This window comes from Phocoena sinus, chromosome X (genome assembly GCF_008692025.1).
Source record: "Phocoena sinus isolate mPhoSin1 chromosome X, mPhoSin1.pri, whole genome shotgun sequence".
Taxonomy (NCBI): domain Eukaryota; kingdom Metazoa; phylum Chordata; class Mammalia; order Artiodactyla; family Phocoenidae; genus Phocoena; species Phocoena sinus.
In genome coordinates, this window is record NC_045784.1 from 34061547 (window position 1) to 34079364 (window position 17818).

Below are 17818 nucleotides of genomic sequence, written 5' to 3' on the forward strand. Positions count from 1 at the left end.
AAGATCTCTAATGCCCCTGGAGGAGCAGCCAGTGCAAAGATCCTGAGGTGAGAGCATACCTGGTGTGTTCAAAGACGAACAAGGAGGCCAGCGTGGCTGTTGTGAGTGAACGAAGGGAGGAGTACTAGGAAATGAGTTCAAAGGGGTAGTAGGGCCAGGTAGGGTCTTGGAGACCACCGTATGCACTTCGGCATTTACTCTGGATAAGACGGGGGCAGTTGAAGGGTTTTCAGCAGACTAGTGAGATCATCTGGCTTCTGTTTATACAGGAACTGGGGGCTTTTCTGAGAAGCAGCTGTAGGGAAATAAGAGTGGAAGCCAGAAGGCCAGTTAAGAAGGAGGCCATCGCATTACTGCAGGCAAGAAACTGAGCTTTGGAACAGGGAGATAGACATGGAGGTTGTGAGCATCCAGATTCTATAGATACTTTTAAGGAAGAGCCAAAAGGCATTCAGACAGATCGAATAATAATGAATAAGTGTCTTTAAATACTTATAGTCTAAATTTGCTGATAAGAGGCATATTTAAACTTTTATCAATATTTATAGTAAGCTCAGCAAGCAGTACTGTCCAGAAAAGTGCACGCATGGTTGGTGATTGCACTCACTGCTTTGGCAACCTAACAAGGAATGGTATTCAAAGTATTTAGCAACTGGTATGGCGTGGGCACTGAGCCATCAGAACAGACCCTGGCGCAAGGTTGCGCAGCATCCTGGGGGCCCTTCCATGCCGTGCAGTATCCTGGATTGCGGGGAGAACTACGGTTGAGGAGGAGAGGAGCACAGGGAAGGGGGGAGATGGACTGGGAGTAGCTCTGTTTACCAACTGATACAGAAGTATTTAAAAAAATTGAACAGCTGGTACAGCTGTACCCATGGGTAGCAGCAGACTATCTGTAACTAGTAAGTTAGTCAAGTTCGTTCTCAAAACAAGGCTTACCTTCCTAAGTACCGTCATTGGCGTGATGGGGGTGAGAGGGAATCACCCTTGTCATGTGCTAGTACCCTCAAAACTAACAGCCTTTACATGAATATTTCTTTATTTTTTTATTTTATTGAAGTATGGTTGATTTACAACGTTGTGTTAATTTCTGCTGGACAGCACAGTGATTTAGTTATACATATATACTTTTTTTAATTCTTTCCCATTATACGGTTTTTTTTAACATCTTTATTGGGGTATAATTGCTTTACAATGTGTGTTACCTTCTAGTGTATAACAAAGTGAACCAGCTATACATATACATACATCCCCATATCTCCTCCCTCGTGCGTGTCCCTCCCACCCTCCCTATCCCACCCTTCTAGGTGGTCACAAAGCACCGAGCTGATCTCCCTGTGCCATGTAGCTGCTTCCCACTAGCTATCTATTTTACATTTGGTAGTGTATATATGCCCGTGCCACTCTCTCATTTTATCCCAGCTTACCCTTCCCCCTCCCCCTCCCCGTGTCCTCAAGTCCATTCTCTACATCTGCATCTTTATTCCTGTCCTGCCCCTACGTTCTTCAGAATCTTTTTTTTTTTTAGATTCCATATATATGTGTTAGCGTACGGTATTTGTTTTTCTCTTTCAGACTTACTTCGCTCTGTATGACAGACTCTAGGTCCATCCACCTCACTACAAATAACTCAATTTCGTTTCTTTTTATGGCTGAGTAATATCCCATTGTATATATGTGCCACATCTTCTTTACCCATTTATCTGTTGATGGACACTCAGGTTGCTTCCATGTCCTGGCTATTGTAAATACAGCTGCAGTGAACATTGTGGTACATGACTCTTTTTGAATTATGGTTTTCTCAGGGTACATGCCCAGTAGTGGGATTGCTGGGTCATATGGTAGTTCTATTTTTAGTTTTTTAAGGAACCTCCATACTGTTCTCCATAGCGGCTATATCAATTTACATTCCCACCAACAGTGCGAGAGGGTTCCCTTTTCTCCATACCCTCTCCAGCATTTATTGTTTCTAGATTTTTTGATGATGGCCATTCTGACTGGTGTGAAGGGATACCTCGTTGTAGTTTTGATTTGCATTTCTCTAATGATTAGTGATATTGAGCATTGTTTCATGTGTTTGTTGGCAATCTGTATATCTTCTTTGGAGAAATATCTATTTAGGTCTTCTGCCCATTTTTGGATTGCGTTGTTTGTTTTTTTGGTACTGAGCTGCGTGAGCTGCTTGTAAATTTTGGAGATGAATCCTTTGTCAGTTGCTTCATTTGCAAATATTTGCTCCCATTCTGAGGGTTGTCTTTTGGTCTTGTTTATGGTTTCCTTTGCTGTGCAAAAGCTTTGAAGTTTCATTAGGTCCCATTTGTTTATTTTTATTTCCATTTCTCTAGGAGGTGGGTCAAAAAGGATCTTGCTGTGATTTATGTCATAGAGTGTTGTGCCTATGTTTTCCTCTAAGAGTTTGATAGTGTCTGGCCTTACATTTAGGTCTTTAATCCATTTTGAGTTTATTTTTGTGTATGGTGTTAGGAAGTGTTCTAATTTCATTCTTTTACGTGTAGCTGTCCAGTTTTCCCAGCACCACTTATTGAAGAGGCTGTCTTTTCTCCATTGTATATTCTTGCCTCCTTTATCAAAAATAAGGTGACCATATGTGCATGGGTTTATCTCTGGGCTTTCTTTCCTGTTCCATTGATCTATCTTTCTGTTTTGTGCCAGTACCATACTGTCTTGATGACTGTACCTTTGTAGTATAGTCTGAAGTCATGGAGTCTGATTCCTCCAGCTCCGTTTTTCTTTCTCAAGATTGCTTTGGCTGTCTTGAGAAAGAAAAACGGATATACCATGTTCTTGGATTGGAAGAATCAACATTGTGAAAATGACTACACTACCCAAAGCAATCTACAGATTCAGTGCAATCCCTATCAAACTACCAATGGCATTTTTCACAGAACTAGAACAAAAAATTTCACAATTTGTATGGAAACACAGAAGACCCCGAATAGCCATTATGCTTTGTTGTAGGATACTGACTATAGTTCTCTGTGCTGTACAGTAGGACCTTGTTGTTTATCCATTCTATATGTAAGAGCTTACATCTGCTAACCCCAAACTCCTAGTCCGTCCCTCCCCCAACCCCCTCCCCCTTGGCAACTATAAGTCTATTCTCTATGTCTGTAAGTCAGTTTCTGTTTCATAGGTAGGTTCATTTGTGTCGTATTTTAGATTTCATATATAAGTGATATCATATGGTATTTATCTTTCCGACTTCACTTAGTATGATAATCTCTAGTTGCATCCATGTTGCTACAAATACAAAAATACTTTATTAAGCAACACCTAGATTTCCCTAACAGAAATTCCCTACAACCGTGTATACATACATATATATAGGCAATGTCTTTATTGATCTCACTTTTGCATTCTAGCTGATCTAGGTGGTCTTTTCTAAGACAAAAAGAGACACAAAGAGAAATATTTTCTGTTGAATAGACTTAATACAGCACAGTACTTTATGAAACAGGTTTGCTCTTTCATGATGAAGGGAAGACCTATGTAGAATTAGATGACGATCAAGGTCACAGCGTCTCAGTTTCTCCCATTTCTCAGCATCTCTTTGTTTCAGTGTCCTTGTCTGCCTTAGTATGTGAGAAGTACATTTTTAAAATGGAAAACTCTTAGAACATGAAAGTCTCTAACCTGTCCTCTGCTGTGATGTAACTTATTAATTTTAGGCTTCACATCCTGAATCTTCAGGGTATGTGTTACATGTTCATCACTGTACAATATTAATTGGCCCGTTAGTGCTCAATATTAATGATACTGCAGGGTGCCAGTTCGAAAATTGGCTGTCTACGTAATTGCAAGTTGGTCTCGCTTCATTGGAGAAATCCGTGTGACCAACTTTTTGAAGAGGTGTTGAAAACGGACCTATCCTTTTGACCTCCATCACAGTCTTTTGATAAACCTTAGCGGTCTGTAGCAATTAGAAAAGTTAGGAGCCAGATTCCTCCTGCTACAGGTAGTATGTGTTGGAGGATACTCAAAGATCAAAACCAGTCTATATTGAAGCTGCATTGATTTGCAAGGAAGTGAGAGTTCCATCTTTGCCGAATGAGTTCATTAACATCTCCTCAGTGTCTAAGGTATGGGGTAAAGATAGGGCAACAAGAAGGGAATGCCTTTCTGTAGGACTTTTGAAGGCTCTTTTTGATTGTTCACGGAAGGGGGAACGAAAGAGTCTCTCTTAGGTTCGATCGTTATCACACCGTGGTATCATTTTCATGGAAACTTAACCTCAGCCCAGTTCTCAGAAGCCCAAAATTAGTTTTTCAAAACTCAAGCAAATTTGTAATGATGCAGTTGTGAAGCCCCTATGGGCACAGGCAAAGTCGGGACAGAATTTTCCTTTATAATGAAATTAAGTGTCTGAATTCTGTCACGTGTGCAAGCGTGTGTTAGCAAGCAGGTTCCAAAAAAAATAAATAAATCACCTATTCCTGTAAGCTGGGGAAGTCCCCATTCTTTATCCTTTTATGAACTTTAGTAAGTGCCTTGCATGAAATTTCATACCAATAATGACGTAAGCAACCATGTTCTGATAATCCAGCCTACTAGATGGGAAAGGTGGCATGGTCTTCTGTTAAGTGAGGGGTGCTGGAAGTAAGGGGTGGTTGAGGAGAGAACGTGTTGACAGTGAGGACAAATGTGGGACCAAACAGAGTTCTAACCCCGAGCACTACTCTGAGGCTATGAAGCTTGCCAGATTCTTACACATGGTTCATTTAAGTTTGGAGGTACTTGTATTAATACCAACTTTCCTGCTAACCATATGTTAGAACACTCACTAATTTTGTCAATGAATAATTATTTCAAACACCTTTTGTGCTAGTTAGCAAACCTCTTAGTATATGTTTTAGAGAGTAATTATTGATAGTAAGTTTTAGAGTTATATGGACTCCAGATATCAGCTTGCTCCTCCTGAAGGGTAATAGACATAGATGTGGCTATACTGGTATATATTTATATGGAAGGACTTGGAAGTCAGTTACAGTCAATATAACGGGTTTTGGGTTTTTTTTTCATTTCTACTTTGTGAGAAGGAACACGGTTTTGAAAATTCCATGGATTTGGCTGCCATTGAAAGCACCTCTGAGGATCACACAAAGAGTCATCACCGGAAAACTTCTGGCGCACCTTCCATAGCAGTGTCCACGGCCTCCCTCTCCTCAGGTGGGTATTTGCCACGTGACTACTGTGTTGTAAACATGAATAAATCGGGTGGAGTTGACTCCCTTGTGTGGCATTAAATGGATGTTTCATGCCTTAGAAAATAATCATCCATGGAGGGAGGCCCACTCCATAAGAACTGCTGAAAAGCCTCTTGCATTCCGTGCAAAATCCATGAATCTTGGATTTGGCAGGAGTATACAGTATACAGTCATCACTGCCAAGTGTCCGAGCTATACCAAATGTCAGTAGAGGAGTGCAGGAAATACAGCTGGCTCATTTGATACAAAAGATAAAGACACATGCCCAGAGTTCAAGAAAATGGTAGTTCCATTGATATGGGCATCAGAAGTGCCCTGTATCTCGACAGATTAATCATTATTCCATGGTTTAAATAAAGAGTTCTTTGCAAGCAACGTTAAGGGATTATTAATAACCCTTTTCATTTGTATGACACCTTCAAAAGTATCATTTCACTTCAGTATCACAACAGCCCTGTGAAGCAGAGATTATTTACGTTGCGATTTTATTACCTACGAATAAGGAAACCCTTTAGAGGAACATGTCATAATTAGGAAGTTTGTGTCCCACGTGTAGATTTGAAATCATGACAAAATCCTCAACAGAAAGAAATTGCCACTTACTCGATGATATTTACCTAAAGCCTAAGGCTGGACTCTCTGTGCTGAGTTGGAGAGCCTCTCCCATCTAGGTAGCTCTGAAGGGTTGTCTAAATGTGCATGCTTATTGTTGCATTTTGTCCAGGACTAGAAAATCGGTTCACCCGTTAAATGAAAAGTTTTAAAGTAGCCAACCTCATAGCGTGCATTTCTACTACTTCTACTCAATAGCTCCTGTGTTTTGAGTACATCCTCTGTGTCAGGTGCTGTGCTAAGCAGTTCTGTGTCATTTATCATTTCAAACTTAATTGCTCTCTTGCTGTCTTCAGTCTTTCTCATTTATAAGCCACTCTTCTATCTCAGCAGTGCTTTGACATAGAACTGTTTTATGGAAATAAACTGTGTCTTGGTAAGCTATCCACGGCATTACTGAGTTTTGCATTGTTCTTTATATTTTTAAAAGCAAGAAATTCTGCTCATGAAAGAATGTTCTGGTGCCTAAAGAAATAGAACTTCCTCTCAGTTTCCCTACAGCCACTCCCTTTTTGTGTGAAAGGAACTTGCTGTATCATTTCATTGCATTTTGTGTCAAATATGAAAACACAGTAGATTCTCTAAATATTTAAATAAAGAATGGTTAATGTTTTATTTTTTTGGTAAGCTTAAGGGCCCATCCTGTGAGAGTTTTCCAAAGTGTATGAGCAAAGCAGAAGCCTTAAACAGCTTAAAACGTTAGTATTTTATAGTAGAGCATTTGCCCTCCTATGCTCAAAGGAGAAATGAACACATCAGTGTTGGTAAGTCAGTCCAAGGAAATTTCAAAATACTGTTAAAAAATGAAAGTACGTTAGCATAACCAGCACGAAGCTACTGACTCTGTTGCTTTCATGACACTGTCTATGCCCTATGCCGAGAAAGAATTGGAATAACGATGAAACATTCGCAATGAAAAGTGAACCCTTCTAACAAAACAAGGTGATTCACATCTTTCCTTTTCCTTCCTCCAGACCGGAGTCGATCTGAGTTAGATTTGAGTGGGTCATTTACAGAAGACTTAGAGGATACTGTAAGCCTAAGAAGCAAGTCTGTCCCTGGGGCTTCAGACAAAGACTTGGTAAGTTGGGTGTGGAAGAGAGTCTAATGGTCATGAAGAAAGGGCACAGTCTTGTTCCAAACCTGTCCACTTTGAGGTGAGGATGAGTTGAGAGTGAAGTGAGGATATACAATAATTTCTTCCTATTAGTCTTCACAACTAACATATAAAAACAGCCAAAGAATGATTTAGAAAAGGTAACAGGTGGGTGGGTGGTGGTGGGATGAATTGGGAGATGGGGATTGACATATATACACTAATATGTATAAAATAGATAACTATTAACCTGCTGTATAAAAAATATAAATAAGATAAAATTCAAAAAAGAAAGATTGGCGATAACAAGTGTTAGTGTGGATGTGGAGGAAAGGGAACCCTTGTGCACTGTTGGTGGGAATGTAAATTGGTGCAGCCACTATGGAAATCAGTATGGAGGTTCCTCAAAAAATTTGCAAAATTTTGAGCTACCATATGCTCCAGAAATTCTACCTCTGAGTATTTATCTGAAGAAAATGAACACACTAACTTGTAAAGATAACTTGTAAAGATCCCCCATGTTCATTGCAGTATTATTTACAATAGCCAAAACGTGGAAACAACCTAAGTGTCCATCAGTAAATAGATGAATGAGTAAAGAAGTGGTGGCATATGTATACAGTGGAATACTATTCAGCCACAAAAAAGAATAAAACCCTGCCATTCGCAACAACATGGATGAACCTCTTGGGCGTTATGCTAAGTGAAATAAGTCAGAAAGACGAATACCGTGTGACCTCACTTATATGGAGCATCAAATAAAAGAGAATGTAATTCCAACAGGATGCAAAATATTAGTTTCACATGTGGGGGTGAGAGGAGTGCCAGGGAAGAGAGGAGAAGCAAAAAAGAAAGGTGTCCATGATTTAAAAAAAAAAAGTATGCATAATATAATCCATTTGTGTGTGTGTATGTGTGTGTGTGTGTGTGTGTGTATCCTATCCATACCATCAAAAATTTTTTAAGTTTGATCATTGATGTTAGTGGAGATACGTTTTTTATATTACTTGAAATTTATCTACATTGCTTAAACTTTTTGCTATAAAAATGTATTACTTAAATAACCAGGAAAAAAACAGTGGGGGAAGAAAAGTAGAATCTGGGATTTTGGACGAGAATCTAGTATCTAAAATACTTTATTCTACTGGAGAGATTTTCAAGATACATTTCCCCATTTTGACGGTATATATACACACACACAAATGTGCCCCAATTTTTTAAATTAAAAAATAACTTTCAGTACATTGCTCAAGGTGAATCATTTTAGTGAGCGGGGAGGTAGGAATCGAACGCTGAGGTCTGTGTGATTCCAAATTTCGTATTCTTTCCATAAGGCAAGCATCCCTAGGAAGGAGACCCCAATCCTCTGATGGTGCAGTTCAGGTACCATCATAGTGGAAGGCAAAAGAGAAAAACCTAGGAATGGGGTGATTTCTAGATATTTGTATCTGATTTTTCAAGTATTTAAGAAAGTGGTTTTTTAAGTGAAAAGACTTTCTAGGAAAGAAATAAACCAAACCACTGATATTTTTTCCCATCCTTCCTTAGGACTACTTGGAAGAGACAGAAGAAGGCATTGATGACTTAGCGTCCTCTCGGTTTTCTGCAAACACCCACAGTCTAGCAAGTGGCCTGTCAGCCGTAAGCAATTCTCTAGCATGCACTGGAAGAGTCTTCCTCCGGTGATTTTCTGTGCATTTCCAAAGGAGGGAATAATGTTCTTCAAAAGCGCGTGATAGTGATTTAAAAGTCATTATAGTCTCCTGCTTGCTCTTTGTCCACAGAGTAGTTTTCACTCAAATTTTGTGGTGGCTTTTCCTAAGGCTTCTGATTCCTTCCCTCTCCTACTTTAAAAACCTCTCCTCACCCAGGTTTTTTGTTTTTTTTTTTTGCGGTACGCGGGCCTCTCACTGCTGTGGCCTCACCCATTGCAGAGCACAGGCTCCGGACACGCAGGCTCAGCGGCCATGGCTGTCGGGCCCAGCCGCTCTGCGGCATGTGGGATCTTCCCGGACCGGGGCACGAACCCGTGTCCCCTGCATCGGCAGGCGGACTCTCAACCACCGCGCCACCAGGAAAGCCCCTCACCCATGTTTTAAAACCTATCACTCCCTAGTTCAGGGTCTCATCAGCGGAAGCCTATGAATTATCTCAGTTCTCAGCTGTTAGATTTCCCTGCCACCGTTCTCTCAACTCCCCAACTATCCTCCACTCTACCGCCAGTCACTTTCCTAAAACACGTACCCAAGTAGGTTTCTCTCCTACTCACACATCAAGTCCATAGCTTTCCACTGCCTGCGGAATAAAATCCCTCTTACTTCGGTGTTTGAACCCTTCTTTGAGAGAGCTTTAGGAGCTCCCGTGTCCTTATACCCATCTATATGCCTACAAGTCTTGTCTTTGCTTCTCTGATTTCTGTCTGTTGCTCTAATACCCTTTTTTCTTTTGACCTTTGGGTGGCTTCCTTAAAGAATTCTCAAGCAGGCTCTGACAGGAAGTGGACCTACCTAAGTGTGCCTGATGCTGACTCAGACACTGTGAGTGTTCAAGCTTTTCCTTTTTTCTAACCATACTTCACAAAATTCATGGTACAGGGAATCTAATTAGGTAGGCAATTTTTCCAGCATTTGTCTCTTTCTGGCTTGTATACAGTTAACCAGAGGTTCTCTTTTAAAAGGTAAATAACATGATCAGAATCCAGGTATTCCAAAGAAAGAACATTTGTTAAACATTAGAATCTGAGGAACAGTGAAAAGATACATGGTCTAAAATGATTTACCACGAACAAGGCACCTTTAGAGTAAACATCTCTGTTTAACTCACAGCATTGGCTTGGTTAAGAGCGTAAAGTTTGGTTAGTAGTAAAATTTCTGTAACTTCTTCAGTTTCTCCCAAGCTTCAGCAGTTGTGGGTTCTTAAACTGTCTTTTCTATATATGGATGTCATGCTTACAGAGGGCCCTCTTTGAAGAAGTGGCGACAGAGGAATGTGGTGTAGATACAAGTCAGTGATACAAGGAGGCAGTGAGGTATGGTGGAGAGGTCCTCAGACTAATAATCTCGAAATCTTGGCTTTATGTTGTCAACAAAAAAATTAATCAGTCGGTCTAAGAAAGAAATGGGAAATTTTATTGGAACCAAATTGGGGATTATAACCCAGAAACAGCATCTCCAAAAGCTCCAAGAACTGTTCCACCCTTGTGAACTCAAGGCACAGTTATATAAGTTTTTTGAGACAGAGGGCTGTACATTAAATGATGTATTATTGACAGTTTATACAATTCAGATCTAAGTGTCATCATGTCCCCTTACAAGAGCAAGAAGGAATGTTATCTTTTACTGAGTTTCTTATTGATGCTAGGAGAATGTTGCTTTCTGTCGTCGAGCAGTTATTTCTGCCAATGGGGGAGGTCTGGTCGATGCATAACACAGATACACAATGTACAGTGTGGGGAGAGAGGAGGCCAAAGGGTAAAGAAGATTTTTTATGTTTAAATTTTCCTTATCTTGCCATAAATATGAATTTTATGTCACAGTGTCTTGGCACTGCCAACAATTTCTGTGAGCCAGACTTTACTTATATGTAACGTGAGGGGGTTGAGGCTTATTCTTGAAGCCCTTGAAGCTCAATGCATGGTCCGTGGACCAGCAGTATTGTATCACCTGGGACAGAGACTGGAAAACGCTGTCAGCTCACAGAGCCCCTAGTGTCTCAGTGATAATTTCATAGCACTCCTAGGCCCAAAGTAATACCTGACTAGCCCATTTATTAAGTAGTTAGCTTGAAAAACAAATTTAATAAGTACTGGGATCCTAACAACTTAGTAGCCATTTGAAAAAATAATATACATAACTTGAAAGAAAAATAATATTTTTATTCCAGTCTTAAATAGCTCCCTGATGGGATGTGCGTGCCTGATGGGCACTACATGACTTGTCAGATCTTGGAATCTGATTGGGTAGCATCATTTTCATTTCCTGTTCCCCGTTGAGTTTTGTGCAGTACTTGCTTTTTGTCATAGCAACTGCCCCAAACTCAGCTTCACATAGATAGGACTTCATTGAAAAGAATAAAGTGGAATTTAATACTGTGAACCACTGTTCGTAGTTTGCATGGTGTCTGGTAGTTGTCGCTGTGTTTCCCTTGAAATTTGAAAATATCTTGCTTTGCCCCTGTGAGTTGGCTCTGCTGCTTTGGGATGCCGAGACACACAGTTTGGGAGCTGTGGACCTAGGAGTTTGTTAGAAAAGCAGAATCTCAGACCCCCCTTGGGACTGAATAGATCAGAATCGTCATTTTAACGAGATCCCCAGGTGACCTATGTGCAGTTAAAAATATATATGTTTATTCATTTTGGCTGCATCGTGTCTTAGTTGTGGCAAGTGGGATCTTTAGCTGCAGCATGTGGACTCTTAGTTGCGGCACGCATGCGGGAATCTAGATCCCTGACTAGGGATTGAACCCAGGCCCCCTGCGTTGGGAGCATGGAGTCTTACCCACTGGGCCACCAGGGAAGTCCCGACCTATATGCAATTGAAGTTTGCAAAGCACTGCTCAAAGACACTTGCTATCATGAAAATTTTGATGTTTTGTTTTATGAATAAAAAAGATGAAGTAGGTCACTCACTGGCTTTCTTTTTTTTTTTTTTTTTTTTTTTTTTTTTTTTTTTTTTTTTTTTTAATGCGTTACGCGGGCCTCTCACTGTTGTGGCCTCTCCCGTTGCGGAGGACAGGCTCCGGACGCGCAGGCTCAGCGGCCATGGCTCACGGGCCCAGCCGCTCCGCGGCACGTGGGATCCTCCCAGACCGGGGCACGAACCCGTGTCCCCTGCATCGGCAGGCGGACTCTCAACCACTGCGCCACCAGGGAAGCCCTCACTGGCTTTCTTTAAGTTTTAATCTCCACATAATTATGGAATCCTTGGTTTGCCCTTGCCCTTGACTTAAGCTTGGAATAGATACTAGCCACATCACCCACTTCCTGTGTTTTGATCAGTCTCTACTCTGAGCAATTGGAGGAAGGTAATGACTTCTGTTTTATGTATAAACAAAAAAGTATAAAAAGTAGGAAGTCTAAACTCTCTTTGTACTCACCATAGTCCTTCCCGGTGGTTCACAGACAGGCTTTTGAAACTCCTGGGTCACTCCTGAAAGCCTTCCAGGTGGCCTTTTGTGACAGTCGTGTTGCTAAGACATAGAGTTTGTGCTGCTGGTACTACAGGATAATTTTGTTACATTTAATTTAAAATATGTCTCTTGCTATTAGTGTGTCATCAGAAACTTCATTCATTCTGGTACATTTGGATAGAGTTTCTTTTTACATTTTAATTTTATTTATTGGTTGCTGTGTTATTTTCTTCTTTAGTGTTCTGTTTTGTGGGTTGCTATTTTATAGATGTGTACAAAGCCATGGTCTTATTACTACCCATGTGGCTGTACGGCTGCTCAGGGGGGAGCCTGACAGCTATGGGCATGTGACGTTCTCCTGGCATGCCCTTGTTAAAGATGCAGTTTTGTTACTGAACCAAACTTGGGTCTGCTCGCCTGGGCACGGTAAAGGCAATCTGCTGACACCAGATCGTGGTGAAGGAAAGTACAGTGTAGATTGTAAAAGCACCAATATAAGGAGGACAGGTGGTTGGTGCTCTATAAACCCCAGAACTCCCCAAGGGGTTTCAGCAAAGCATTTTTAAAGGCCGCGTGAGGGACGGGGGTTGCAGGGTATGTGATCAGCTTGTGCACAGTTCTCTGACTGGTTGATGGTGTGCGGTCTTTAGGCTCCAGAAGGTCTGGGGGCTACATGTTCATGGTCATCAAGTAGTTAATGTCTTCCAATTTGGTGGGAGTTTTAGCATCTGTAAAACAACTCAGGAAGTGTGCATCTGATACTTAGCTGGGTGCTTCAGAGAGGAGCTATAGCAGAGGATATGGGGGCGGGTCTGTCCTGGGAAGGCCGCATAGGGTCTTGCTCGGTTAGAGTTCTGGCTTCCCGGAGACTGATGGGGTACTCTAGGTAGATGTCAGAGAGAGAAGCTTGTGGCTTATGCTAGCACAGAAATAGGAAATGAGTTTTTCTTTGTCCTGGTCAATGCATTCTAGACCTTGGAGTAGATTGACCTTGAGTCTACCAGTGAAAAAGGAGAATGCTGCAGGGATGAGGAAAAGAGATATGATGGGAAATGCCTCAATGACCCTGTACTCATTAGAAGCAGTGAATAAACACAGGGTATTCACTAACCCGAGAAGACAATAATGCTTCCCCTCTCAGCAAGTTTCCTGACTTCCTTACTAATGGTCCTAGCTCTTGTCCTTTTTCAGGCTTGGATTTTATACAATACCAGAAAGACAAGCGATTTTTGCTTTCTTCCTTTCACCCTAAACTTCCCTGCTCCTTATAGACAATGGGAACTGTAAGTGAATGAAGGGAGGTAACCTCTGTGAAGAGATCACTAGCATAACACTAGTTGCCTCTTTTCATCTTGTTTATTTCAGACCAGCCTGAACAGCATGATGAGTGTTTACAGTGAAACAGGAGACTATGGCAACGTGAAGGTCAGCGGGGAAATCCTTCTCCACATCAGCTACTGCTACAAAACTGGCGGGCTCTACATTTTTGTCAAGAATTGCAGAAATCTGGCTATAGGAGATGAAAAGAAACAGAGGACAGATGCGTAAGCATATACCATATTCCTTAGACTATTTCGGTCACTGCATATGTGAGTATGTGTGTTTGTCACATGTGTGTTTCTTTTTCAGAAGCGTCTTAGCATTCCTCTAGATTCAGAAGGTTGATCGTCACTTTCTTCCTGTGCCAAACTTCTAAATATTCTTTGATGTGCATGTATAATGGTTGCATTCGTGGTTACCTGATTTTTACTTTTTTATTTTACTTCTATTTTATTTTATTCTATTCTATTGTATTCTATTTTATTCTATTCTATTTTACTTTATTGTATTGTATTCCATTCTATTCCATTCCATTCCATTCCATTCCAGCACTGCACGGCTTGTGGGATCTCAGTTCCCCGACCTGGGATTGAACCTGGGCCACGGCAGTGAAAGCACCAAGTCCTAACCACTAGATGACCATGGAACTCCAAGATTTTTAAAAAGCTATTACTCAGCGTGACTCAGGACTGACAGATTTGTAGTTCACACAGAGGCAGCTCTTTGAGATAGAAGGCTGACACATTGGCACACCCCAGGATGTGTAAGAGCATCCTGTTAATTTTTGTTCTGGGAAACACTCCAGAGAAAATTACCAAGCTGTTCACCCAATTGAACAACTTGAGAGGGCAATTTTGAAGCTCTCAGGATTTCAGGGACGAGCCGGGGAGGGCAGGGATGAGTATAGCACATTGGAAAGAAGCTAGATACAAAGATATGCCATGCCTTCCCAGGACCACTGCCAGGTTTGATGATTCACTAGGAGGACTCACAGGTCTCCACACATAATCAGCAAAGGGAAAAGGCATACGTGGCAAAGTTCTAAAGAATCCAGGCTTAAGCTTCCAAGTATCCTTTCCCAGTGGAGTCACATGGGATGTGCTTAAGTCCTCCAGCAACGAATTGTGGCAACACGTGAAGTGTTGTCTACCAGGGAAGCTCGTTGAGAGACAACTGGGCATATAACAACAAATTCCCAGTCTCCCAGAAGGAAAGCAGGGGTTCAGCAGAAGCCATATTATTTCCACAAATATTTTAGTCACAGTGAGCCACTTATATCTGTTCTGGGAATGATGAGAATCCTCCTGAAATCCAGGTTCCCACATGCCAGCCAAGAGCCGAACTTATAAGCAGGCATTTCTAAGGAGAGCAGTCTCAGACCTGCTGTTCACCTTTTCTCTACATAAAGATGACCTAGGTTCAGTAAACAACTCAGCAAAGCTGTCTCCAAATTAGACAAACAGATGGATTCTGAGTACAGATTGGTCCACTTACCTCCTCAGCTAAATATCAGAGAGCTTCAGGACCAATACCATCATTTAGACTAGCATGGAAAGGGATCATCTAAAGCCCATCCTGAAGATGTGCTTCAGGACTCTGGTAGCATCCTTTACATTTCAATCTTGTACGTTTCTGAGTCTGCCATGATGCTTCGCTCCAAGAGACTCCTGGGACCGCTCAAGGCAAGGTATTGGGTGGAATTGCTGTTGTGATTTCAGGTTGTTATTTTTCATTTCCTCTTTGCACCATTTTTCTTCATCCATCCATGGCCATTGACTCCACCCATCAGAAGTCCTGACATCTGAGTGGAGAGGAAAATAACCCCATATTTTGTGAGACCATTGGTCATAATAATAGATTACATTTATTGAGTAGTATAATATGTTAGCTTCTTGTATGTCTCAGCTAATTTTATCTTCACAATGCCATGCGTAAGCTCTTGAGTTCACCGAAACCAGTGAGGCCTGGAGTGATTCAAACCCAGCTGGCTTGACTCCAGAGCCCACACCCTTTACCACTCGACTTTACTGCTTCTCTCTTATTGAAGGTCCAGAGTTACATTTCAAGGTGTCCTGTTATGTAGACAACATTCCCTTTGGTTCTGTCTCTTATACTCACTAGCCTATTCCCTTTGCCTCTTTTATTCACTGATGTCCCCGAGCATTTCTTGCAAAGTAGATGTTTCCCAAGAATTATTTTCACTTCTTGATTTTTTTTTTTACCATCTACAGTTATGTCAAGTCATACCTTCTTCCTGACAAGTCTAGAAATAATAAGCGCAAGACCAGAATCAGAACAGGCACCAATCCAGAATTCAATGAAACACTAAAGGTAAATAGATATTCTCTCAGAGTAACTTTAGTGATACAGTTTACAGCCTCATTGAAACTACAGAGGATTTGCATGTCAAGGCTTATATGTATTTTAGCAAAGTAGAATTTGAATCAATTAGTGTGATACCCTTGGCTTTCTGTTTCTGGAAAAGAAAAATGTAAACCACTCTTAATCTGTTTTTCTCTGGTGCTCCTGAAATTGCACCTTAAGTAGAGACAATCCAGGAAAATTACATCTGACCTGATACATCCTGTCAGAAAGTATGTTTCACCCTTGGGAAAACTGTGTTTTTTCTAGTTTCCCCTGAAAGAAGTTTGTCACAGTTTTGACAGTAACATAGCAGGTCTGTACCCAATCACTGTTCTGCTAACACAGCGTGAAGATGTGCTGTTTCTTGTAAGGGTTTTGGAATCTGGCTAAATTTAAGCATGTGGTTAGTGAACAGTGGAGATGCAGGGCCGGATTCCAGAACTCTCAGAGACAGTGGCCCAGATAAGAGATGACCCAGGCCCCAATTCTAGAGAAATGACTTTTCCCTATAGGCTTCCACGTAACCTCTTCTCTCACCCTGGACCAATCTAGCCTGGTAAGAAAGATCCAGGGAGATGGGGATGTAGACGTTATTGCCAGTCGCAGAGTAATTTATGGATCTTGTGCCCAGAATGATGGAGTCAGAGTCCACCATAGGAGGAAGTTGGTGAGTTGGGACATGTGTCAGCGGGGTCATATGTGAAAGCAGGAACCAATATCAAAACAGATCAAAGTGAAAATGAATGAATATAGGCAGAGGGTGAATCCAGCAGCCATGACAAGATAGCAAAGATGAGCCCAAAGCAGAAGAGAAAAACAGAGTGACATGGCAGATCCAGGAAGCAGGGAGCCCAGGTTGATCATGCCAGGAACAGCAAGGATGGGTGTAGACGCAAATCCGAGATCAGGAGTCAGTCAGTCTGAAGCGTGTCCCAGGTGGTCATTTGCTTAGGATAACCAGGAGGTTTTGAGGGTGTATGGGCTTGTGGCCCTGGATAATGTTCTGCTGGAAAAGGCAAAACCACGCCAACAATATTTCCTTTCTGCTCAACCTACGTATATATGGATTCATCCCTGCACTTAGGCTGAACTTTATGGTTTGGCATTTGCAAGTTTCTCACTGTCAATACTATCCTGGATTTGGGGCTTCTTGTTATAACTAAAATAAGACAGATAAATTAGAGCATTGATATATTAAACATTGTGCTTGGGCTTTCCTGGTGGCGCAGTGGTTGAGAGTCCGCCTGCCGATGCAGGGGACGCGGGTTCATGCCCCGGTCCGGGAAGATCCCACATGCCGCGGAGCGGCTGGGCCCGTGAGCCATGGCCGCTGAGCCTGCGCGTCCGGAGCCTGTGCTCCGCAACGGGAGAGGCCACAACAGTGAGAGGCCCGTGTACCACAAAAAAAAAAAAAAAAAAAAAAAAAAAACATTGTGCTTACAAAGTAGTTGTTGACAAAATAATTAGGCAAATGAAAAGCAGGTAAAACTGAAAAGGGGACAAGCTTCATCACCTGACACTTTTTATACAATATCTGAAATTTATCGACTCTCCCCCCCCCGCAAACAGCCTGTTGATATATGGTTCCGTGCTACGGCTCACACAAAATGATTTTATGGAATAGAACCTCAGGTGTAGCAGAAATGAAGGAAAATGAAGATTTTTTTCTCTTGGGTTTGTTTTGTTCATATTACTAGTGTATTTGATCTGAAAGCTGGTGGTAGTAAATCTCAACCTGTCCTAGAAGTGGGCAGAGCCCTCCTTATGGAGTGTGATGTTGTAAATCTGATTTTGCAGTATACCATCAGCCATACCCAGCTGGAAACGAGAACTCTGCAGCTCTCAGTCTGGCATTACGATCGATTTGGACGGAACAGCTTCCTTGGGGAGGTGGAGATTCCTTTTGACTCATGGAACTTTGAAAATCCAAGTGATGAGTGGTTTGTGCTTCAGCCCAAGGTAGGAAATGCTTCCAGATGAGTCAAACAGTTATACAAGTAATGAGCAAAACTGATGTCACAGGCCTAAAGAATCTGGAGACTTCCAGTTGTCAAGTGATAATCTGGAAAGGTTA

At 41.6% G+C, this 17818-nt stretch overlaps 1 protein-coding gene across 1 annotated transcript in view; it reads left to right on the forward strand.

The window, feature by feature from the left end:
• Nucleotides 1-17818, forward strand: part of SYTL5 (synaptotagmin like 5) — a 238569-nt gene that overhangs the window by 175894 nt on the left and 44857 nt on the right. The window contains exons 8-14 of the mRNA XM_032620740.1: nt 5058-5187; nt 6812-6918; nt 8482-8574; nt 9405-9470; nt 13426-13604; nt 15612-15711; nt 17542-17703. Coding sequence (XP_032476631.1) covers nt 5058-5187; nt 6812-6918; nt 8482-8574; nt 9405-9470; nt 13426-13604; nt 15612-15711; nt 17542-17703 — 837 coding nt within the window. The remainder of the gene's footprint in view (nt 1-5057; nt 5188-6811; nt 6919-8481; nt 8575-9404; nt 9471-13425; nt 13605-15611; nt 15712-17541; nt 17704-17818) is intronic.